The sequence below is a fragment of the Balaenoptera musculus genome, chromosome 11 (genome assembly GCF_009873245.2).
Source record: "Balaenoptera musculus isolate JJ_BM4_2016_0621 chromosome 11, mBalMus1.pri.v3, whole genome shotgun sequence".
Taxonomy (NCBI): domain Eukaryota; kingdom Metazoa; phylum Chordata; class Mammalia; order Artiodactyla; family Balaenopteridae; genus Balaenoptera; species Balaenoptera musculus.
The window spans coordinates 43858303-43884635 of NC_045795.1; the positions used below are offsets into that span (position 1 = coordinate 43858303).

Consider the following 26333-nt stretch of genomic DNA (forward strand, 5'->3'; position numbering starts at 1 on the left):
AGACTTCAAGCAGAAATTTCCCTCTGTCCTTTGAAAGGTTTTTTCATTAAATTAGAAAATATTTATTGTCCAACAATGAAAGGAGTAGTCCCAGGGTCTACATGAAGCAATTTACAGTCAAGCAAGGCGTTTTTATTTAGGTCTGTGACTCTTTCAAACAACTACTTAACGTGAGTATTTCTAACAGACCATGAAACGGCTTATTTCACATGTGAGTAACGTGGACAGCAAGCACCCTATACCAAATTTTAATAAATTTGCTTACTACTCATACAAGTAGCAAAAAATGACTTCAAATGAATTGTAGAGAGTGCTAGCATCCTTAACTGCATTCTGGGAAATATTCTAATATGCATCATCCCTGGAGTCCAACCATCAACCCCAGCTACGGTAATTCCTAGTATCGTTGAACTAGTATTTCAGAAACTTCCTACAAGTTGGTGAAAAACATTTTAATTGGCTAATCTCTAAATATTCCTGAAAAACACTCGGTAAAACAGTAACTGCCAACATTCTACTGAACACACTGTTCTAAGTGCTTGAACATGCAAGAATATACAGTTGCTGTCAGGATAAAAGGATATAATGTGGGTATTACCACTAATCCCATTTACAGCTGAGGAAGCCAAGGCAGAGAGAGGTTAACTGACTCACCAGAGGTTACCCAGCTTGTAAATGTCGGGTCTGAGATTCAAACCACGGTGGTCTGACCCCAGAGCCTACACTTGCGGTTGCCCTGTTACATCCCTCATGCTTGTACACAATTTGGGCTCGGTCACTCAAAATATTCATGGGATTTCACCAATATCGGCTCAAATACCACAACAGTCAATAAGTGGTGGGTTTTCACTTACTATTTAAACGTTTCTCCCATGTCTGACAAACTGCTTTTGTACTTATCTAGAAAGTTTCTCTTGCGTGGAAGCAGAGGTTTAAGAAAGACAGAGTGATAAGCAAACTTTAACCTCCAGGACATCCTCTTACTCCCTTCCCCTGGCGAGGGTCTTAGCGCTTGCTTTCTTTTGATTAGCATTTCCTTCCATTTTTCTTCACATTATTCATAACCCAGCCCATATTTTCCCACCGTAAACAAACCTCACTTCCGTGGGGGAGGTTTCCTTCTAGTTCTTTAAAAGAAATTAATAGGTGTTATTTTTCTCCCAGGCTGATCCCTAATGACCCAAAGAACTGTTTATTTTAATTGCACCCATGTGCCTTTATACTGGGGGGGTTATGAAGGCCCAATAAAATAAGCCAGGCAATTAGAACTGCCAGAGAGTGCCTGGGATGCCCAGACCCAGTGAAATACACACTTCAGCACCTTCTTGATAATTGCACATTTATAAGAGGCAAAGGACAACAAAATGCTCTGGGGTTTAAACAATCACAGTGATCTGAATTCAGGCTGTAAGTCTGTACCTCTTTCAAGCAAAACCTCCTTTCCCCATTTCCACATGGGTCATTTGGTTCAGTGTGCAATTAGAGAAAGAAAGCAACAAGGATAGGTTACTTTGTGTAGGTTTAACATGCAAAAATACCCCCCGTTTCTAACTCAGATAATGGCAGGCATTGTGAGAAGGAGGCAGCTGTTTTGCTTTTTTCTAAAGCTCACAATCACTATTTACTAAGCTGCCTTATTCCACTCAGATTTTTCTTAAAACTTATGAATGGGCCCAATTAAAAAAAAATCCTCTTCAGAATATTGATGCCTGCAAATCTGCAGAGTCAGACTCAGGAGCTTATTAACTGGTCACAATGAATGTACACTGTCCTCAGGCATCTGCCAATAATTGAGGCTGTTCCATTATTTCCAAAATAATAATAAACATCACTCTACTTTACATAAGGCTCTTGGCCCTATGATCTCAAAATTCAATGACACATCTTTTCAAAACTGCTATGTGATACAGAATTAATGTGAAAAATCTAACCACGTCACATCAGAAGTTTTTTGAAAACTAAATGTATACCGGACGGATACGAAGCACACGCTAACGAGAAGGTATCTGGACGCCCCCTTCCCTCCTCTCTTCAGACCTCAGCCCTTTTCCACGTTTGCCTGACATCTTCCATGTCAATCAACACCCTCTGTGATGGTGGCCTGACTGTTCACAATGTCCCTACACGGCTGCTGAATTCCAAAAATGCAGGTTATACCAGTATAAAGGAGGCAGGCCTGTACATAAACAATCTTAATGTCAAAAGATGGAAACATCTTAAGAGAAAGCTGCTTGGAAAAACAGCACATTCAGTTATTTTCAATCTAGTTGAATTTACTCCGGTTATTTGGGGACGAAGCATCAAATCTATAAATTTAAAAACTACCAAGTCATTTGCAAGGCCCATATCCTCACTCCATCACTCGTGGTTGGGTATGTCGGGGAGGGATCTGGAAGGAGTAGCTCTTAATAAAACAAGATGTATGTGCCTAAGGTATGCAGAAAAAGATGGACTGCTGTCAGATCATGTCCACAGTTCAGGTGGAGAAGAAACAGAATGGTGGATGATCTGTTTATACAACATAAAACAAATCATACAAAATATGCGGTTCATATCCAAGTCTAAAGATTATTTTGCACCATTCCTTTTATATTTCATGGACGCATTATCACTGGATAAAGAGAAAACAAGTATTTTCGTATTAAACTGTACTCTGGTCCTAATTCCAAACATCTATGGGCAAGGTTATAAAACAATTTCAGTGATATATTAGGTCCTTTCTAAACTTGTTAATTATAAGTTTAGAAACTATTCTTTTGAGTGCAAAACTAAATCTCTGCCAAACCAGAAAGACAGGTACCAATGTGTTCTTAAATTTGCCAAAAGAGAGAGAGAGAGAGAGACAGAGAGAGAGAGATTTCCTGATCCTTTCAGTTTACTTGCCCAAGTCTCACAGGCCTTACGGTTGGAAATATCCTCATACTTCTATTTTGCTGCAATAATGGCGCCTTCCTTCAGATTACTGAAGGAGGTTAGAAAAAAATGGATCACCTCCTGCCTTAGGATTTTTCCTCTCTACCTGATTTATACAGAGGCCCTTTAGGGAGGTAGAATGAGATCTGGATTAAGTCCTGGTTACATCTCCACCACACACTAGCTGTGGGACCCCAGGCAGGTTACCTTCCCACACACTGCATATGCTCCTCCCAGCTCTAAATGGTACATCTCAGCCTTACTGGAAAGGTATTCTCGTCTTTCCTTTTTTTTTAAATTGGCTTAAGTGAATTTTATTGGTTTTCTTTATTATTGGAGGTATTCCATTGGGCAGACATGCAGGCATTTCAAAGGAATGCACATACAAGTACAGAATAAATACATATAAGCAACCAGAAGATATTAATATATCAATGGCACTAATATTAGCTATGACCTACTGGTAGTGAGATACTTTTACTAAACAATCTCCCCCTCTCTCACAAGGAAGGCTTGAAGGATACAGACCACAGTGTTTGCACGTTCTTGCTTCCACGAGTTTTTCTGTATTCTTTCACAAAGTCTTGAAACTTTCAGTAAGGAATGATTTTATCCGGAAAAAAACCCCCCAATAATTGTTATTTTCCTATAGGGTATATGTTTTAGATTCGAGAAAACACAGACCAACCTGTGGAAAACATTTGCAAAACTCTGAATAGAACTGGGCTACAGTTAATGACCCTGGCACCTGGCAGAGCTTACAAACCAGTAGGCGCTCAGCCTGTCACCTGCCCTTGAAAGCAGCTCCTTTGCCCCTTTCCTGTTTGCCCATTTCTGTTCCCCTCTAACCTTAAAAGAACCTAATTATAGGAATAAGATCACTAAGCAATTGAAACTAACTCCTGACTTATGTTCTCCTGAATACGCACCATGCCCTGTCTAACCTGTGGATTCTTTTGCTAGATTTTAAGAAGTAAGAATGAAGAATTAAGCAGTTAAAAATGACTAGCTCTCTACCCCCAACAGCCCCCTTAGCAATCCTGCAGGAGATCACGGGGGCAAGATAACATGTGAAGAGAGAGTCAGCCAGTCTGCACTCAATGGACGAGGATGCAGAACCCAACCTCCTGCCTCGATGATTCGCTGAGATTCTTTTCCCCTTAAAAACTGTCACGGCTGAGCAGAATCTTCAGAACTGGTCTCTGGACACAAATCCACCTGCTCCCCAGACTGCTGGCTTTTCTGATTAAAGCACCTTTCCTTTCTACTGACCCTTGCCTCTCGAGTTATTGGCTTATGAACAGCAAGCAGCCGAACCTCGGTTTGGTTACACCCTTATCACTGTCTTCCTTCACTGAACTAGCCAACCACAGTCAGCTTCTCAAGAAAATTCTACTCCCAAGAGGACAGAATATTTGTCGTGCTATTTAGAGAAGTCTTCAGTGCCAACTATGAAAGGTCGAAAGAAATTCTGGTGAAAAACAATCCAACTCTTTTCAAATAGTTGAATAAACTTCACAAATAAACACGCTTATTTTCCTATGATAATGAGGCATACAAATTCCTCCAGACTTTGAAAACACAGCCACGCAAATGCATTCCTCAGGCATGAAGGCCTCCCTCGCAAAAAGGTCTGAGGCAGGCCTTTTGCTATCGTTGTATTCCATTGGCTTTTGTGATTCCAGAGCACGGCACTGAAATGAGGAGTGAGGCGCCATGTTTTAGAACTAGATAAATTACACTTTTACGGCAGCCTTAGAGAATGAATTTTGGATGCTCCACACGACCTGCTTGATTTGTGTTTCTTGCTCTTGGCTTGGATGTGCAAAGGCTGAGTCATCCACCTTCCCAAGCCCTGCTCCACAGTACACAGCAAAACCCTACTAACTCTGTCAGAGCAAGTCTGCAACAAGAGGCTGATGACTTAATATAAATATTCAGAGATTTCAATAAAAGTTAATCAAAACATGTATTACAAGCTTCTAGATCCAGGACCCTCTCCTCGTTGCCCACAGTCTTCTGAGAGAGCTGTGGCTAAGGGGTGGGGCCTATAAAACTCTCTGGAACCAGAAACCGTACGAGTTGCAGACAGGTCAGCAACGATCATTTTTTCCCCTTTCAGTCATCTTCAGAAAAAAAAACTACATCACCAACACAACTGTTTCCTTTTTAGAAAGAATTCAGCCTTTCTTTGCCATGTACATCAAGGAACAGTTAATAGTGACTTACACGATATCTCAAAATATTTACTCACACACAGATTAGACGCAGCCAGGGCATAAAATTAACATGAGCAGCATGCACACGTGTACACAAAAGGCATTTTGTCTGGACAGCAGGAGAACGGCGCTAGTCCTGCCAGTGGCTGACCTGCTGAGGCTGGGAGACCAGGAGGTAGATGGCTGCCAACAATGTAGAGATGAGCCTTGCCCGGCACTCACATGTCCAAGTAGCCCAGCTAAATGCTTTTCAAAACCCTTCCGTTGTGGAAGCATAACCAATGAATGGAAGCACCACTCACAGTCATCTCTGATCAGGTGGAGGCCCTGGGAGCAAGTGGAGGAAACGCACTGCCCAGACACCCAAGTGCTCGCCTACCTGCTGGGACCTCAGGATGGCCGCGTCAATCTCCTCCACCTTCTGTGTGATGGTGTCGCTCACCAAGCGGTAGCGGTCGTTGTCCTCGGCCACCATTTTTTCCAGCCCTTCCCTCGCCCTCCAGGGCACCAGCTCCAGGAGAGCAGAGCTCACTTCATTAAGGGAGTCCAGCAGGGCTTTGCTGCTCTTAGTTTCCTTCTTTAGCTCCTGAAAACAGAAGGAAGGAAACACAAACCTGTGGGAAACGCCAAGTCTGAATGGGCTTCTCCTCTAACTGTCCTTGGGGCTAAAGCCCTTCACAGGCCAACGTGATGCACGGATCCCCTTAGTGCCAGTTACGTTCTATACCCCTTGGTTACTTAAAGCTATTTTGCAGAAAGGAAAGTGTTCGCCTGAGAAGTTCCAAAGAACACTTCCTTTGTCAACATGGCAAGACTTTAGCTTTGAAATGTAATATAAACGTTTAAAAATTGGGAACCCGAACCCGGCAAGTTAACCCAGCAAGTTAATCCAGCTTGCTGGTAACCTCGAAGTAATCAGGTACCAGAAAACTAAAGAGGAAAGTCCAAACCAGAATCAAGTGACCCTCAAAACGAGGACACACTGGCTTTAAATCATCCCAGTTGAATCATTATAGGCTCAGTGGACCTGACCTCCCGGACTGCCTTCACCCAGGTGTGATCGTACTTCAGGGATGATAAAAACCGAGGCGGAAAACTCTGAGAAGGAGGATGATCGGCATGAGAGAATACCACTCTTGCAATATAATTAGAAAAGCCACCTCATGCTTGGCATCTATCTTATAAAGGTATCACTATTCTAACCAAATTACGTGTATCTCTGAAACAGTGACCATTTTCCTTTTTTTTTTCTTTCTGTTTTCATCATTCTGTTTCTATAAGATTCGAGAAACAAATGACAATATGCTGTTTTCATGTCTGGGCTCCTAAAAGTTTAAATAGCTGATCTGCTGCCAATTTCTGTTGGGTCCCCGCCCATCAAGGCATCCTTAAGTATATTAGTAATGACACGTGATAAATATCACTTCGCCCCTGTGTGAATAAGGCTCCCTGAGAGATAACAAGCGGATCCAAAGAGTGTATAAATCGGAGCGTACTTTTTGCCTCGCGTGTGCTTGGCTGGAGGCTTCTCCCTTCAGAACCTGCGTTTCGTACGAAAGCAACTCGACCTCCACCTTGTCCAGCCAGGCGCACAGCCCCTCGTGCGTGGAGTGCAGCCGCCTCGCGAGCTGCAGTGCCTGCTCCAGGGTCTTGGCGACGTCCGTGCTCAGTTTAGTGATGTCTTGGTACCTCGCTTTAATGGCTTCCAATTTATCTTGAATTATTAAAACTTCATCACCTAGAATTTCAAAGGCATGTCATATCTCATGAAAGGGGAAGAAGAGTTCTTCAGCTAAAGAAGTTCTGACCCAAGAAAAGCCCCTTCCTAGGTTTGAATTTTTCTGAGGATATCTGGCGAATGTAAACAGCTCTGAAAATGCAAATATAAAAACTATAAAGGGCTATGTGGAAAGCACCACCTTTGCAACTATCTGTATGGTCTTTCCATTTTCAAGCATCGGGGTTAAAAACTGCCTGGGTTTGCATACTGAGTTTGTGACTTATTACCTTGCACAAGATACCTCACCTCTCTCTGTGCCCCTGGTTACTTAGCATTACGAATAGAACCTACTTCATAAAGTTGTGATAAAAATTCAGTGAGTTTGTATTTGCAAAATGTTTAGAATAGTGCCTGCCACATATATACATTTATATATGTATAATCTATGCATGTGTGTGTGTGTTAAAAATAATAAACTCACCTGCACTATTCCAATAGATCCTCACCTGCCTCTATTTAATTTTCAGAGACACAGAGAAATTGTGTCCTGGGCTTCAGAGTCCAAGTGCAAGGCTCTCGATACTGTATCAAATTCTTCTCATTCATAATGAATGGTACCTGTCCCCCACCACACACATGTGCTGAATTGTATACAAACACAATGAGACATTCCTACAGCCAAAGGAATTACTAAAACAAGGTAATATCTGTCTTCTTGGTGAGTTCAAGCACAGAGAAATGAAGCCTGGCTATAGTCACACTATGTGTCACTGAATGCCACCTATCTTAAAATTTTAAAAAACTGTCTACAACCTATGCGTTCATCTAGAACAACTGCCTTCCACAAGTGGAAAACTAATGTCACTCTGCCATGGGATCCTCTGACCAATGCTTGGTGTTATGAGTAATACACAAAACTTCGATTAAAAACTCAGTGAGATCATGAGAAAAACAATGAAATCATAGTCCAAAACCCCCTCGGTCGGCCTTCAAAGCATTCCCCAGGATGAAGTCTTGGAGTGGCCCCAAAATTCCAGCGTGCTCTGTGTTTTTCCCCCATCTCTAAAATATTTTGAAAGCAACACAAAATGCTCATGTCATGAGGATTTGATTTGAAAGGTATCTCACCTGTTGTTCGTTTAAGTAGTTCTAAACCGTTTAGTAAGGCCTGATCTACATTTTGTTTTCTGAGTAGGATGTCCTCTTGCAGAACCTAAAACACAGGTACCATTTTTATGCGGGGGAAAAAAATAAATTTAAATAAGCATTGGCATTATCAGTTAATCTTATTTGAGGAAACACCTTTTCAAATATTCCTCACTGTTCTCATGTTTACCCATCTTTTTTCCACCACTGTGCCCATGTCTCAGTTCACCTATCATAATTTACTCCCCTCTTCAGAAAATGGGCGATGTGGAGACACTGGAGTACTGGTTAATTATGGGTCTTTGTATACAAAGATGAAATAACAAAATGAAAGGTCAGCAATCCAGCTATTGGATAAATTACATCTCTTCTTACATGTGACTTCACTAAAAGTAATTGAATACAACACTACTTACTATATATAAAATAGATAAACAACAAGGACCTACAGTACAGCACAGGGAACTCTGCTCAGTACTTTGTAATAACCTATATGGGAAAAGAATCTGAAAAAGTGTATATATATATATATATATATATACACACATATATATACATAAACATATATATATATGTGTATGTGTGTGTGTGTGTGTGTGTGTGTGTGTGTGTGTGTGTATATATATATATACTGAATCCCTATGCTGTACACCTGAAACTAACACAACATTGTAAATCAACTATACTTCCATTAAAAAAAAGTCACTGTATACATAGGCAATGTCTTCTTTGAGTACAGCAACTCACCTAAATCATAGTGAACATAAAATAATACAGAAATAAGGAAGACTGAGAAAATGAGGACAACTGAAATAAAAAAAATGAAATAAAATAAATCGAAATACCCGCAGCTCAGCCTGCTGTGTCCACAGCCCCTCAGGGCTGGAATCCTGGACCGAGAGTCTCCTCAGCTTGTCATGCACTTCACTCAGCCAGTTCATCAGCTCCACTTCATCTTCCCCAAAAATCTTAGCATTACACAGAGCCTGCTGGAGAAGCTCAGACCTGCCATGGCTTTTCTCTTGAATCTCAATGTACCACACTTGAGAGGAGTCTAATTTACTCTGCACCATATCTTTATCCTCCCTGGAGCTCAAAACCTTTAAGGACTGGCCAATGCTAACGGCCTGGTGTAAATGTTTATTATGATGGTTGATGTCATCTTCTAAGGCCTAAATAAAGTTTAAAAAAGGAAACAAAAAGAATGGACAAATAAAAATGACAACATAAATTGAACAAAAAGATGACACATGAAATGGGTCTTAAGGTTGCACTGATGCATCACACAACAGTACAAAACTCAAATGCATGTCCTAAAACCACAAAGGGCATGGAAAACTGGATCTCACTAACGTTGTGATGGGAACCTTACTTTGTGCTGTGCAATTTGTTCCTCCAGCTTGGACGCTTGGGTTCCAATGGGTTCACTATTCGCCAGCCTCTTTTCTGTGGTTGTCAGCCACTCATTCAGTGGTTCTAAGGTTTCGTGAAACTGCTGTGCTACCACTGAGATACCTTCCAACTGACGATTCCTGAAAACGTGCCAAGAGGAAGGTCATTCAGGGATGGGAAACGTGGGAAACTGTCAACAGAAATCTTCCCTCGTGCTCCTGCGTTCCACTCCAAACAGTTTTTGTAGAAAACATCTAACGTTAAAATTAAAATCTCTCACACAGGGAGGACACTTTAAAATAGTTCTCCTATTCTCCATGCTTCCACTGCCAGGGGCCGGGGTTCGATCCCTGGTCGGGGAACTAAGATCCCACAAGCCACGTGACGTGGCCAAAAAAAAAAAAAAAAAAGAAATATCTATGAAAAACTTTAAAAAATAGTTCTCCTATTAAATAAAAGTAAAGCTGAACAACACATCAACCTCAGGTGCCTGAATCCTGTGAAAGTCTTAAGTAACCTGGTTGTAATACTTACAATAATAATAGGTATAATCATACTAATGTTATAAATAGTAGCCATAATAATGATAATAATAGGTAATACTTACTGAACATATATTCTGTGTTTTATATCACAGTTAACTTCAATCGGAGCATCAGTTACTGAGATTGCTTTAATCAAATGGTCAAAATTAGATTTAAATTTTGAAGAATAACTATAGCATCCCCTGTGCTGGAATTACTAGTGAGTTCTCCTTTAAAAAGGACACTGTCAGGTACATTTCCCCGAGGCAAGAGTTAATATTTTATGGACTAAAATATCATGAAAGAGGAGAAATATTCCTTAGACTTTCACTTGTAACAGAGCTTGAATGCTTTTAGAAAACCCATTGTTTCCTCCCTTAAAAAGGTACCACATAAGCTAAAACCTACTTGTACTGTCCTCGGTTTTTATCTACGGCAAGTGATTGTGCTGGTTGGTATACAGAGGACCTGATTCCGTATCCAATCCTGTGAATTATTTCTGCTGGGACCAAGAGCTGCTGTCTTAACCTGTTATCATGTTTAATTCTTAGAGAATTACATGATTTGAGAAATGAGCTTTCTATGGGGACAAAGGGAATTATAGACAACTGGTACATGCTACTGAACATAATTTCTATACCTTCATATCACAAATTACATATGCATATATTTTTAAAACCTTCAGTTGAAATACATTTGATCTTTTTAAAAAAAATGAATAAAATTACTACATTATTTTTGACTTCTGGACTATCACTATTTATGACTCTTTTTTTAAAATTCTAATATCCAATCACCTAGAATCACTGGAAAGAACTATTTTGCAACTAGGTTTAATTGACTATGATTTAAATTGTAACAGAATCTATTAGTCTGTGTGTGAATCATAGCATCACCACCATCCCTCCACTTAATACCGTTGTGAGGAAGGTTTAGGAAAAAAAGGACAGTAATGGGAGTAAAGCAGAGATCTAGACTTTCATTTATTAAAAAAAAGTACTGAGAGTCTCTCCCATGGCAGTAATTCTGGGGCATTACACAGAAGGAATAATCTACTGACACACATTAAAGAATAACATGAAACTTCCAGCCTCCTTCAGAGTCCCTTATTCAATGGTCCTAGAATGATAACTCCTTCTACTCCGTAATTCAAGATTGGACAAACCCTTCTCTGCACCATCTTAGTTCCAAAGAAGGTAGGAATGTATGGAGATGCTCAATCTCTTCAGTGGGTCATCTATTTCCAACCCAGCCAGTGTACACTTCAATGTAGCTACAACTTGACATTGGTCAATGTGGTGCCAGTGAAGAGAATGAAGAAAGAACTATATTCAATATCCTATGATAAACCATAATGGAAAAGAATATTTTAAAAAAGAATGTATACGTATGTATAACTGAGTCACTTTGCTGTACAGCAGAAATTCATCAACTATATTTCAATTAAAAAAATTAAAAAGTAAAGAAAACAAAGTGTAATGAAGCCCCGGTGGAGCCACGCTCCAGCTTCCAGCCCTGGTAAACGTCACAGTGCCCTCCACCTGCCTCACTTCCCAGATAACTCCCACTCCTCCTTTAAAACGGAGCTTAGCTGTCACTTTCCTGCCCCAGGCCAGGTTCCTCCTGTTCTCTGCTTCCACAGCACCCCGTGCCCAGGTTTCACTTTGAACCATCACGTTTGTCATTAGTCTTCAATGGCTACGAAACCCTGCTAGGCTGTCCCTTGTCTGAGGGCAGGGATGATCTGACCAGCGCACCCCTGCGGAAGGCCCAGCTCTGCCTGATGCACGGTAGGCAGGCGATAACTACATTATAAATGAATAAACGAATGACCTCCCAAGGGAAATACTCTTCTTAAGAGTTGGGATAGATTTGGAGACTACAGGACATCCCCATCGGGGGAATAAGGACAGAGGTGCCATAGCCCTTGCCCTCCATGTTCACATACATGATAAACACAGGAAAATAACAATTTGAAGAAAAGTATTACCAAAATACAAGAAATCAGTATGAAAGCCATTGCTGCTCTTTCCAAAGACTGGAAGCATTTACCTTGTTTCAGCCTTATTAAGCAAGGCCGCCCATCTGCTATCCAAGAGACTCAGTTGTTTCAAAATCTTCACTTTATCCGCAGGTTCTGCTGTGGCGGCAATTTTTTCTCCTTCCCGTTTGATCACCTCCACAGTAGATTTGCGGTCATCCAACAATCTCTGGAGAAGCTTAAGACAAAATAGTAAATTTAAAAAAAAATAAATAAAAAGAAAGGAAACAAAACGGTAATTTTATCAACATATGAAAAACATACACAAAGTACTTTGGATATGTAACAAAAATAACTTTGTGTGGATTCACATACAAAAGGACCTGAGAAGTAGGATTTTTTCAAAAAAACTCATTTTGTTTAACGATTCATTACTATTGTGTCAAACATTGTGGTGGCAGCTTTTCACACTAAATAAAACAAATATTGATAAGGCCACTGAACCATTCGTTATTAACTTGTTAATATAAAGTAATGGAGTAGAATGTGCCGCTTAGGATAACCCCTCTGCACTGATAGCGCAAAATCCCAATTATTATAATGAAATGGGAATGCCCTAAACAATCAACAGTGATCTGTCCCGTTGAGATAGAAAAGGTCACTATAAATCATCACTGTTTTCAAAACCTTTTCCCTTGTTAAACAATCCACCGCAGAAGGGAAGTTGAAAGTCAGACCAAGTTCACAAGCTAGTGAGGCTACAACTAGAGGCTCTTGGTTGCTTTTAGGGGGTAAGATAGCTCCTAAAATTCTTTACAAGGATGAAAACTAAAAAGAGCCTTTAAATATCATTTCCACAATGAACCGAGGGGGAAACATGTCAGAAATCCCCAAAGCTGGCTAAAGAAGACTAATATTTCAGGATTGAGCTGTGGAAAAAAATTCAATTTAATGCTTCATTTTGAGAAGCCTGGAAGGGAGTGTTTGACATAGGTAGCCAGAAATCAGGATTCCCTTCCTCCAATGAATCAAAACAAGTATTTCAGGAATAAGTGCAAACCCCAGGCCCTGTGTGAAGAGCAGTGAGGAAGGCACAGGTGTACAGAATGCTGAGTACCGCACTGCTTCCTTAACCTGACCCTGACGGATGCCTAAGGACCAAAGGCACAGACAGTCACCCAGAAGTAACAAGCTGGAAGGGTATTTTCTCACTGTCACTTTGGGATCAAGGCCACCACAGCAGGAAGGGAGGGGAACAGGGCCAAAGAGAAGGGGAAGAGATGCCCTCTCTTGACACAGGTCAGAGTCATCATAAATATCAAAGTACAACAGATGGTTTAGGCAGTAAAGAGAACAATTAAGTGGATTACTTTCGGTACACTTTAACGAACAGCTTCTAGCAATTAAGAAAGCAAAATCAATAGACAGGTTTTGTTGGCTGAGCATAGTTCATTAACTCTGGGCAAATAATAAATGTTTAAATTAAATCGTGAATGGTAGCAATTATATTATTATATTTAACACCAGATTATATTATATATTTATTACATTATATAAATTATACATATATATTATTTTATTATCTATTATTATATATTACCATATTTTTTCAAAAATCAAACAAATGCAATGTGTTTCCTGTTATATTTCTTTAATCCATACCTGTAAATCTATTTCTAATAAGTTAATTTCCCAAGACACTAAAGTCTTTGAAGAATTTTTAGAGAGAGTAGTACTGGATGTCAAAACCCAATTAAGCCTCTTAATCCAGTCTCTTCTTTTTAAAGGTCCCGTCTTTTTAAAGAGAAGCCTTATCAGCGTGCTGTGTGCCAGGCGCCACCCCCCCATGTGTCATTTCAAGTCATGGCTGACAAATCAATACTGGACAGGTCACTAAATGCTTCCTCATGACCACAAAAATTGTACGTGTGGCCCAAGTAGTCACCATCCCTCTAAGAAGTGTCTTTCCAACTGGGTCCTGTATTTGCAGAATCAAAAGACACAGCAGCATGGTTCTCAGCATATGTGAATCAACTCTCTGCCATGTCAGTACAGGCTGAACCGTAACAAACTGCCCATACTGACTCTATAAAATAGGCAATTGCATGTGCATCAACCTAATACACAGGAGAACAACGATATTTCTGTTCGAAGTCACCTTTTCGGTAAGTGATGTCTTCAAACTCAACTACACTATTATTTTAAATTGTACACACACACCCCTCCACTCAGCACTTACTGTCCCCCACCCTCGCGCTCTGTCTCTTGCTAATAACTCTTATCTCCCATCCCAGTGTTATTTATCAATGGCTAATGTAACACCATTTACGTGTTTACTTTGTTTACTGTCTCTCTCTCCCTGTTCCTCCCTTCCCACTAAACCTTAAACTTGATGAGGAACGTCTATGGTTTGTATTTAATGATATATCTCCAGCACCTGGAACGATGGCTGACCTGTGGCAGATGGTCCACAAATATTTGTTGAATGACTAAAAAAACAATGTCTAGAGCACTGATTACCAGTTAACAAGGATATCCTATTAACACAAATAAAGAGAGTCACCAAGGTAAACTTTTACTCTCATTGTTAAGATTTAACACGAAACAGTACGAAAGCTCCGCTAACTTACCTTCTGCTCTTGTATCTGGGCCTTCACCACCTTGAACTCAGCCGATGGGGGCTTCTGATTGGCCACAAGCTCCTCGGTGTCCACCATCCAGCTGAGTAGGGACTCCAGGGCGTCCTGGAACCTCCCGCAGTGCAGCAGGGCCTCCTGCAGCTGGGCTGCTCGCTGGGCCACCTGCACAGCACCAGGGATCCCCAGTTATCTACTGCGTTCAGGAAAAATGAAATTTGCCCACCAGCCAACACTTTCCATGCTCATCTTCCCATTTGGTCACAAATTTTCTTTTCCTTCTCACTTAAAATTCACCCAAAGCATTGCTAGTGGGCAGGATACAGATGGAAAGGAGACAAACTCAAACTTAGCAAGTAAGCCAAGGAGATAAGGTTGCCATCTCAACCAGTCAGTGCAAAAGGGGAAGCCTTTGAGATTTTGGAAGTATCCAATACATTTATGATTAGCAATGAATGGTTCAAATATTTTAAGGTTACTGAAAGAAACAGTGCTTTATTCATTTTTATCATTATCCCTGGGATTCATTCTTTATTTCCTACTGTTGAATATTTTTTTAAAGACTAAGATTTAAACAACAATATTATTGTGGAGAGAATCAGAATTATGTTCTGCTAGGCAAAATAACTATGAAGTATCCAATTAAATTCTGCTAGATCCAAGCTCTATAGAGTCCTTTCTTGACAAGCCAGGGCCTTTGTCGCCCAGTAAATGGAGTCTCTGTGTCCTGCATAGAGATATCCTATTGCCCCCTCAAAGGTCTTTTCTTTTTGGGCTGAAAAAGTAGTTGGCAAGATATTTTAAGCTCCATGGAAAGTATTCACACCTGACACTGCATCCCACTTGTATTTGAGGAGTGCTGCGGTATGAACCAAACTCTAAAGAAGGATAAATGTCATTCTGAGATCCAGCCACTGCTTAAGATTTCAACGCAAGGAAAACTCCAAGAACAATCCCCCACCACTACCACCACTAGACAAGCACTGCCATCCCGAAACCCTTTTCTGATCATTTCTGTCACATAAAGAGCTGCCACTGTGCGTCAGCATCACCTTCTTAAGACATTAGAGCATTATTTTCCAGTGTTTTCCATCATGGGCATTTAGAAAAAGGTGGGATCTACATCTTATCAGTAAAATGGTATTTGGACTTAATGATCTATAGCGAGATGCAAACCCTTAGTCCAGGGCAAACAGACACACAGCTGTACTGTGTGACCTATTACACAGTGTGGAGTGAGTTGCTGACATCTGAAAATTAGGTTTCACATAAAAAGTGAGAGTTCCAAGTTCTTTGCAAAATAAGTAAACGATCTGGCAACAGGGAGCCCAGATCCCCATGGGACACTGATTATGGAGCCAAATAGCCCCTGTGCCCTTAGAGGTGCGTGTGCTCCCACCAGCCCAGGGCCAGGATCCTGGCCGCCTGCCGTCACAGCTGTGCGGCCGGGTCCCTATCCTCATGGGGGCGGTGGGTGGGGGAGGTCCTTCCTGCATCTGTGCTGCCCAGCAAGCCCCGGGGGCATCTAGGGTGGGCTATCAGTTCATGGGGATGTCAAGGAACAGGCAGGTTTAGGGAAGCTTGGCTACTAGAAATACGACTGGTGGTCACAGCAAATGCTGGAGAAGAACAATCCACAGAAATGACAACGAAGGGGGCGGCAACGTCACCTTCTTGTTGAGGGTCTTCCATCGCGCACTGGCATTGTCCAGGTCCCGCTCCAAGGCCTGGGTGCTGGTGCCCTTAGCGGCACTCTGAACGAGGCCTTGACCCAGCCAGTTCACATCCTGCTGTTTAACCTGCAAGGGTTCAATCTCTTCTTTTTGGAACACCTGCATTGGAAAGAATAATTATATGAATTATAGTACCTAACAGCCACCAAATATAAACATCTGTCCAATCATCAGGTATAGATTATTAGAAATAAAGATCATTTTTGTTGCCTAGTCATGTGTTATAGCTGCTTTACGAATAATAATGAGAAAGTAAACCAAATATAAATTCACAATGTTATCAAAACCACTCAGGTCAGAAAGAGAACGATAAATACCATATGATATCACTTACATGTGGAATCTAAAATATGACACAAATGAACTTATCTACAAAGCAGAAACAGACTCACAGACATGGAGAACAGACTTGTGGGACTTCCCTGGTGGCGCAGTGGTTAAGAATCCACCTGCCAATGCAGGGGACACAGGTTCGATCCCTGGTCCGGGAAGATCCCACATGCCGTGGAGCAACTAAGTCCATGCGCCATAACTACTGAGCCTGCGCTCTAGAGCCCACAAGCCACAACTACTGAAGCCCATGTGCCTAGAGCCCATGCTCCGCAACAAGAGAAGCCACCGCAATGAGAAGCTCGTGAACCGCAACAAAGAGTAGCTCCCCCTCGCCGCAACTAGAGAAAGCCCGCGCGCAGCAACGAAGACCCAATGCAACCAAAAATTAATTAATTAATTAATTTAAAAAAGAGAGAGAGAACAGACTTGTGGTTGCCAAGGTGGGGGGAGGGATGCACTGGGAGTTTAGAGTTAGTAGATGCAAACTATTACGTATAGGATGGATAAACGAGTTCCCTTACTGTAGAGCACAGGGAACTATATTCAATATCCTGTGATAAACCATGATAGAAGAGAATAGAAAAAAGAATGTATGTATATGTATAACTGAGTCACTTTGCTGTACAGGAGAAATTAACATTGTAAGTCAACTATACTTCAATTAAAAAAAAAAAAAAAGAAGGTATAGAAAATGCTAAGGAGCAAAATGATAACAAGGGCCCAAGATGAGCCTTCCTGGCAAGAATCCTTATAGGCCCTTCCGAGGATGCCTGCTGCTAACTGGCAAATGACATTTGAGACTCAAATTGGAAATGGGGGTCACTGACAAGAAGATGACGTGAGCCAGAGGGGCAAATACAGGGTAAGGAACAGAAAAAAGAGGTAGATGGGCACTGCAATAGTGTGGAGCCCTACACGTCTAGCCCCTCAACGTCTGTGAAGATGCTGACGGGCTTGCAGGATGCACCGAGGCCTCACCCCACGGATCTGATCACACAGGGCCGGCACAGCAACCCTGGTCACCCTTGGATCACTGCCTGCACTGTCGGCAGTCTTCCAGCACTCTCCCTGCCGACTCTCCATCCCACCCAACTTACAGGCCCCGCTGCCTGTAACTGGCAAAAGATCTAATTAATGTATTACGGTAAAATGCAAGTCCCACGAAAGCACAAATTTCTCTTTTCCTTATAGTCGTTCTATACCCTGGACCTACCACAGTACCTAGCTTGTAATATGGACCTGTTAATGATTTGCCAAATGAATATCAGTATAGAAAATTTTATTTTTACCTTGGGGTATATGATGATAACTCCTCAATAGATAATACTGGGGGGGGGGTACATCAACTCTTTCACAGATAATACAAATGTTTTTAATATAGGGCTTGAAGGATGCTAGGAAGGCAAATAAATTAATTTAACTAAGGAAGGGAAGCTTCAGCTAGAGATTAAGGTAAGACAATGTTTGGGGCACTGAGTCATTATACTACAGGCCACTATATAAGTATATCAACAGTCCAAGTGAATGAACAGTTAAACAGAATACATGAAAACAATAAAAGCAAATATCAAAATAGGACTTAAGAAAAAATTACAGGCACAGTATGGAAAATAATTTTGAAAGATGTAGAGGCTGCCAGAGACAAACTCCACCGACTCTGGAGCAAGCCCAGCACACAGGATACTTCTGTGTTATAGTATGAATGAGTAAACTAAAGAACAGCAAACAAATAAATGATCATCTCTTCTAAAAGTCCCCTCTTAGCAAAAAGCCCAAACTTCTTCCACAGAAAATCCAGACAGTTTCCACACTGGCTAATTCTTTCTATATAACAATACTCAGTATAAAAAGTCAACTACACATAAACAAAGAATTATAAGAATTCCCCAAATCATTGGGAAAAAATTACCATACATCTTTCATGATTTTTTAAAAAGGCATTAATTTACCTAATAAGTCAATAGAAACTTACAGGAAGGTAGTGAAAACAGAATTTGGTGCTATGATCCTACTTCTTTTCTATACCACTTTCCAAGTTACTATTTCTAGGAACTAATAGCTGTAGATATGTTTTACTATTTACCAAAAAAAAGAGGGGGGAGGGAAACTGCTACATTTTTAATTCCAGGAACTTGTCTGGTACATAAGGATTCAGGGAAAAGTTTTATTCTCCCTCACAGCTAATTTTCAGGACAAAACAAAACAAAACAAAACAAAAACCTAATAAAAACGTTCCAGTAAATTGCCTTAACCCCTGGACTTGGTTTTAAAGAAATGAATTTCAGGGTTGCCTATCAGCGTAGTTCTGGGTGAGTCTGTGGTAATTTTCTCAAGTGCTAACAAAAATACACTAAGGGTTAAAAAAAGATAACTACTAAAGAATCTATATACTCCTAAGAGTTTAATTACCTTCTACAAATAAACTGCAAAATACTTTACAGTAAAAAAAAAAAAAAGTACTCTGCTAAGCTTTCAAACTAGGATGCCATTTAATGCAACCTCATGGAAAGGGCATCCCTGATTAGAGCAATTATTTCATAGACTGATAGTGTCCAAATTCCTTATCTCCAAGTAACAAAATACCTAGGAAGAGAGACTCTCCCCCCAGTCTAACCCATGAGTACACAAACACAAGAGAAGCTTAAAATAAAATAAAATTACCTCTGAGGCAAAGTTTACCAGAAGAGCTTAGGAAAAGGACCAAAATAGCTGAACTTCAATCTAAGTGGGAAGAAAAAAATTACAGGCTTGACAACCAACCTCTCCCTATTACAAGGCAGTACGCTTTACTTGCTTACCTCACTCACCACTTACCAAAAGTGAGGGGCTATACAAGTGAGGGGCAAAATACAGCACAATTACCTCTCTCCCCCATGCAGAGCTACTGAGAGAACATTTTCAGCACGTGTAAAAAGTCCTCAATTTGAGGAGAGCACTTCTCAGACCACAACAATACTGTGTTGTACCTTCCTGACTGAGCCCATTGGAGCTTAATAAATCCAATATAACTGCCCTTAAATGGCAGGGTCTTAAACCACAATTTGTGGAAAAGCCTAAGCCTAACATAAATTCACAGTGGAGGCATTCAAATGAAAGGGATCAGCCACCATCTCTACAACCAGGAGCAGGACCCCAAACAGCTGGGGATAATCACGCTCCTCAAAAACAGTCCCTAATTAATTTGTTGTTATGATCAACTTATCAATATCTGTCATCTGGTAGGGTACTAGTCAAACCCCTCCCAAAGACAAGACCGGATTGACCATGATTGGAAACACCAGTGGCCACTTGACAACACTACCACAGACCTTGGGCATCACAGAGTTTCCCATCTCCGTTAATTACCTGAACTGAGTGAAAGCCATTACAGACAGGGTCCAAGGTTCCTGCCCGGGCCCTTGTTTTTCGGGCAGCAGCTTTCTTTCTTACTGCTCTGAATTTTGGGGAGCATTGCATAGGGATCGCCTCCATCTCCTGGGCCGAAAGGGGAGCCTCCATGTCCTCTTGAGATGCTACGTTGGATTCTTCCAAATCGTATTGTGTCAATAATGTCAGGTTTTCTACTAAACTTGCGCTACCCCCATCTACATCATTTCCCCCCAGATCTGTGTGAGGGAGAGCCAAATCCTCAGGAGAACCTCCCATAAATTCCCTACTTCGTGCTGTGCTTTGTAATTCTCCTGGTCCATATGTTTTTCCTCCTTCTCCGGGGTTAGAAATACACTTGTTTTCTCCCTCTCTTGGCAAAATGAATGGGTCAGCCTTAAGAATGCTCTCTTTGACATTCTGCAGGCAGCAATTTTCACCAAGGATTTCCCTTTGACCGTTGACACGTTTTGTTTCCTCTGGTGGAGAAACATCATGTAAAATCGTTTTGAAGTTGTCATCAAGGTGGGCGCTTCTGCATGAAAGCAAGGGGATTTTCTGTTCGCTGATGGAATTAACAGAAAAAAAGGGTCTATATTGCTCTGCTATGTGAATATCTTCAGCAGAAGACAAGCTTCTAATTCGGGACGGGTCTCCAGGTAAAATGCCCTGTTTTTCTTCCCTCTCGGCTGGAGGACTGCATAACCCAGAGTCATCCTCCTCCGACGTGAGAGAATTACTACCCCCTCTGCACTTGCCAGCCTTGGTAACAGCATCTGACAGATCAGGAGGTTCAACAAAAGAGCTTTCACTTTTGTTTGCATAATCCATAAAATTGGCTGGGACGAACATTCGCCATGACCGTCTATGCTCTTTCTTTTCTGCGTGGGATTTGGGTTTGGGTAATCCCGTGCTTCGGATGATATCGCTATTTAGTTTGAGGGCATCAAAGATCATCTTTTCATCAAGTTTGTGAGTTTCACGGCCTCTCAGCTCAAACGCACTGGAAGAAGCAAGGGCACCATTGGAGCATAAAGAACTGACATCCAGTGTTCTGTGACTGTAGGGTAAAGTCCGATCTGTGAAATGCCTGGAAGACAGGCTCCCCTTGGAACCAGAGTCGATCTGCTCATTCAGCCTAACCGTGTCATAGATGGAGCGCTGCGGGACGTAACAGTCCTCGATGTTGAGGTCCTCCTCTTCCTCTCCCTTCCCTACACAGGGGGGATTCTGACGTAAACAGTCCGGTCTGCTCAGCGGCTTGCCCATTTTGGAGACAGTTAAAACAAATATTGCAGCTCTTGACACAGAAAGTGGGAAATAAGGCAACGCATCTTTCAGCAAAGCACACTTCTGAACAGAACTATAAAGTGTCTCCAGCCCAAGGACGCATCTCACATAACACACGTCGTCATAGATGAGGTGTTTAAGGCCAGCAGCAGGGCACCGGTCTACTTTGCAACCCTCCCTTTACCTGGTGGTTTGAGAATGATTCTCAAAAATAAAGTGCATCAAGAGCAGAGGATAGAAGTCTCCTTCCTCCTCCTACCCAGAAAGGCCCCCAGAGTTCCCTTTCACATACTCCAAAACACAGAAAAAAGAAAACAAATAATACACTTAACAGTGGCTCAAACACTCAGAACATTCCATTGTCGGTCCATTTCCCTTTTTATTCTAATTTTGCATCTGAGATTTCCAGATTAAAATTTCCGAAGGAGCCAGCATTTTAACCGGCTGAATGTTAATTTCATCAGTGCTCTGGTTAACTGTAATCCACTTAAAGACGTCCTGCAAAACTCCATCTCTTTTATAAATAAACCAAGGTTCAGGAACTTAAAAGACAAACCCAGGGACCATGGACTGTTCCAATGAAGGCACAGAACAAGTCTTCAGAGAAAAATAAGTTAAGTCTAATGTGGTAAGAAAGTTCAAATTTTCTTTTACTCTTTTTGGGAGTAGCTATAAATAATCTTGATTCGAAAGGCAGTCTTTCTACCCATATTAAGCTTCTTCGAGACTATTCAGAATTATCCAAAGAGGAAAAAATAGGCTTTTGGGCGGCCAGGCCAGTACAATCCAGCGACCGTTTAAAGTAAACAGAAAGCACGGTGTACTATAAACTCCCCTTAAAAAAAAAAAAAAAAAAAAAGCCATTTTCAAAGACTCTTATCTGATCTTCCTTAAGACGACGGATCCACCTGAGGCAACTGCAGCAGAGAAGAGCTCCGGGCTTCCTCTAAGGCTCGGGAAGCTGGGACCCCGCCGGCCTTGAAAGGCGCAGCTGGAGGCGGCGGGCGGGCGTCCCGAGCCCGGGCGCTCCCGGGGGCGCATCTGCCGCGCGCCCCTCGCCGCCGCGGGGCCCGGGCTCCCACTCCGCCGCTACGCGCTCCCGAGACCGGACTCCGTGGGCATATCCCCCGGACTCCGGCCCCGTCCGGCCGGGAGCCCTCAATCCTTTGAGGGGGAGGTGCCCAGAGGCGGGCGGCTGCGAGGCAACCGCCTGGTGGTGACATCAGCGCGAACCAGACCCGGTCCTGGAGGCGCGGGGAGGGCGGCGCGGGTTCGCGTATCTGGTAACTGGGGAGGTGGGGGAGGGGCGAGCAGAGGCGGAACCGACACCAGGAGCCCCGCCGGGACTGCACCCCTGGGAATAGGAAACAGGGATAAGGGCTAACAGGTCCCCATCCTTCAGCTGAAACCATACTCCCGTGCGCTGCAGCTGCGGACTCTTAGACGTTTAGTGTCTGCGAATGCAGAGCGCGCATCACTTTCAAGTCGACTCTTGTGTCATTCTTTTTAAAACCCAAGTTCAAGTAGAACTGTTCTCCAGAGTCAATTATTCCTAAGGGCCCAGAGTCCTGGGCACCGCGGACATGAATATTAGTCGTTACTAATAACCATGCATTCCTCTTGAATTTGATGCAAGGCTCGGGCAAAGATCAAGGGCAGTTAAATGACTCTGGATATTTCATTAACAAAATCACATCCACATTTTTTAATCTACTGAATAAACACTCTTTAAAAATACTGTTTGAAAATTAACTCAGCAAGCCAAACCTTAGCCTTTGCGGGGGGGGGGGGTGGAATTTCATAGATTCATTTAAATAAAGTAAAATCTATCCATTCCTTATCTTATGAAATAAGCAACCATGCCAGAGTAGCAGATAGAGGGCAGATTTTCTTTCCTCAATCTCACAAAATAATCATTTGAACATAAGTAAAACTGTGCTGGCCCCAAGTGAAGACAGTTCTATTAAAAACAACCCTATACTTTCTCTGATAATTTTACAGAAAAGATGTGGGATGGACCTTTTGTACCTTTCATGAGAAGATATTCCAAAAATGATTTTTATAAACCTAAGAACTGAATCTTTAAAAAACAAGTCTATCCATCACTGGAACTCTACAGGTTACGCACCCATTCAACAATTATTAGATACAACTCAGTATATGGCCATCATGAAGTTGGAAAAAATATCTGTAGCCAACTATAAGGGAATATATACATAATAAACAACCCATCAACATGATAATATCAAGGCCCACTCTTCAGAGTCAAGAAGTGAAATACTGCAACAAGCACTTGATCCTGACTAAGCACACAGGCTGTTCTAACATGTGGATCATAAAACAAAGAAAAACATGCCCACAGTTAACACGTGGGTCGTGCACTAGGCTGGAATCAGCAGAAAACTAAGGGTTTGACTGTCAGTTGCCACTACCTTCCCATATAAGCTACTTATTCATGGCTACATGAATGAAGTTTCCACAGAATGTGGACCAGGGCCTTTCTCTAAACAGAGATCCTCCCAGAACTTTTCATAAGAAAAAATGGCCCTAATTCCGCCCAACTTAGGCTCTAACTCTGGATCATTAGCACAATTCTATTCTAGTCTTCTAACCTTCTGTAAAGCTAAGAACAGCAACCTCACATTTCAGGTGGATAGAACACTTTTAAAGCTACATAGACAATTCATTCATAAACTCAACCATTCATCAAACAGTGTCCACTATTGCCAAACAGCACGGAGAGCCCTGGCAAAGTGCTGGTGCCCAGAGATGCAGCACCCCCGCCCCTTCATGGCTTACAGTAAAGTGGAGAATATGGATGAGAAAGTGAGCAGAGTACAGCTGGGAAGCAGGAAGTGCTATGGGAAAGTGTCCTCTAGTTGATTATGTTTAAGGATGTGCCATTTATTTAATAATTGAATTCCTATTTTATTAAGCTGATTTCAACTAACTCTACAAAGGACGATCCTAATAGATTCTGATTCAAATTGAAATTTGTACTCTTAATATTACATTGGTATTGATGAAAACAACTTGCATATTTACCTTTGTGACTTGGAATCAGATTCCAAAGATCTATCTGGACAACATAAAAGAACTCACATTTAGAGCAGAACTGGACTGGCTGACCTTTTCTTCCTAAATTCTGTTTATGCAGCTACTTTCAATGCTATGGTCTCTAAAGTTAGTAAAATCGAGATGTACTGAACTGTGTTAAATACTAATCGTGATACCTAGCTCTCTCACATTTTCGTAAGAGAGAAATACACAATGAATAAAATGAGCAAGGTTTTTCTGAAAAGTAGTCAACAGTATTATTTCATACATACAGAAATCATAGTGTTAAACTGGTCTCAAAACATAACTTTACACAGCCTACTAGATGTGATTCAGTTAAAAAATCTTCTAAAGGCATATGATCTTAGAAAAGTACACAAATACTAACTGAATTATAAGCAAAATAGTATAATTTTCTCATTCTATATTTCTAAAATTAAATTAAATCTTTTAAAAAGAAAGTTCCTGAAAAATCTTACCACAGGGCTTCCCTGGTGGCGCAGTGGTTGAGAATCTGCCTGCCAATGCAGGGGACGTGGGTTCGAGCCCTGGTCTGGGAAGATCCCACATGCTGCGGAGCAACTAGGCCAGTGAGCCACAATTACTGAGCCTGCGCGTCTGGAGCCTGTGCTCCGCAACAAGAGAGGCCGCGATAGTGAGAGGCCCACGCACCGCGATGAAGAGTGGCCCCCACTTGCCGCAACTAGAGAAAGCCCTTGCACAGAAACGAAGACCCAACACAGCCATAAATAAATAAATAAATAAATAAATAATTAAAATTAAAAAAAAATCTTACCACAAAGTACAATGATCCACATCATAGAAAAGGTAAAAGACTAATTTTACCAACTGAAACATGGCGTTTTTAGAGCTGAAAGGCTAGAGATATTAGGAAATTCAAGTGCAGTAAGTGGACAATGTTTGTGAGTAAATGCACTATTATCCATAAAAACTGACCAAAGTATCTTCCTGTCCCAGTTGCTCCTGAAATATGGATTAGAAGCCAAACAAGAGATGTGTTTTTTTGCTGTGAGTACAAAACTAGGCCTTAGAAACAACAATTTCTATTATTCTTTCTAAAATAGATATGCCATTAGCTCAGGAAAACGGAAAGCAACCTGTGTTCTTAGTTTTCAAACTGATAAACAACTTCACATAAATGGGTCAAGGGTTTTCAAGGATAGTCATCAGATGAACATGCAGTAGCTATTTATTTCAGTGTAAAATAATTTATATTTGAAGGAAAATAGGATATTCAGACCCCATGACAAAAGCAAACAAATTCAGAAACAATTAATAGGGTGACTGATCTTGATGGGAATTTATCTTGAATGTTAAGTAGGATCTGTAATATGCACTCCTCTTCTTCCTGGAAGTTACCATCACAGCATTTACCTACCCGAAGCTATTATTTAATGAATGATTACAGACCTAGAGAAACATTTAAAAAACATTAACCCATCAAATTTTCTTATCAAGAAACCAATGCATCATTTCATAACAACAAAGCAAATTCCTCCCTCTCTGCTCCCATTTCACACACACACACACCCACACCCACACCTTTAAGCAACTTTCCATGAGAGTAAAATAAATTATGTAGATCTCCTTTTATCTAAGGAAGGCCCATGATAATGACAGGAGATGCTACAGCCTGGCGCTTTGTGTGTGCCTGTGGGTGTGTCCGAGCTGGGGGTGGCGGGGAGAACCACTTTAAAATGAAGATACAAATTTATCCAGTTAACAACAAAACCACCAAAAAATCCCCTGGTATAAAATCTCTGGCTGGAACTGCGTTCAGAACAACCTACTTGAACTCCTTGATCTTTTTTTTTTTTTTTTAAAAACTGGAGTATAGTTGATTTACAATGTTGTGTTAGTTTTGGGTGCACAGCAAAATGATTCAGTTATATACATATAACTGAATATATATAGTATATATATACCATTTATTACAAGATATTGAATATAGTTCCCTGTGCTATAGTAAGTCCCGCTGTTCATTTTATATAGTATAAGTAGT

The 26333-nt window shown here is 41.3% G+C and overlaps 1 protein-coding gene across 1 annotated transcript in view; it reads right to left on the reverse strand.

Moving 5' to 3' along the window:
* Nucleotides 1-26333, reverse strand: part of LOC118903071 (dystonin-like) — a 491338-nt gene that overhangs the window by 66113 nt on the left and 398892 nt on the right. Inside the window, 8 exon segments of the mRNA XM_036867747.1 lie at nucleotides 5512-5718; nucleotides 6629-6870; nucleotides 7981-8065; nucleotides 8844-9170; nucleotides 9371-9530; nucleotides 11967-12133; nucleotides 14526-14696; nucleotides 16202-16363. Of these exon segments, the coding sequence (XP_036723642.1) occupies nucleotides 5512-5718; nucleotides 6629-6870; nucleotides 7981-8065; nucleotides 8844-9170; nucleotides 9371-9530; nucleotides 11967-12133; nucleotides 14526-14696; nucleotides 16202-16363 (1521 nt within the window).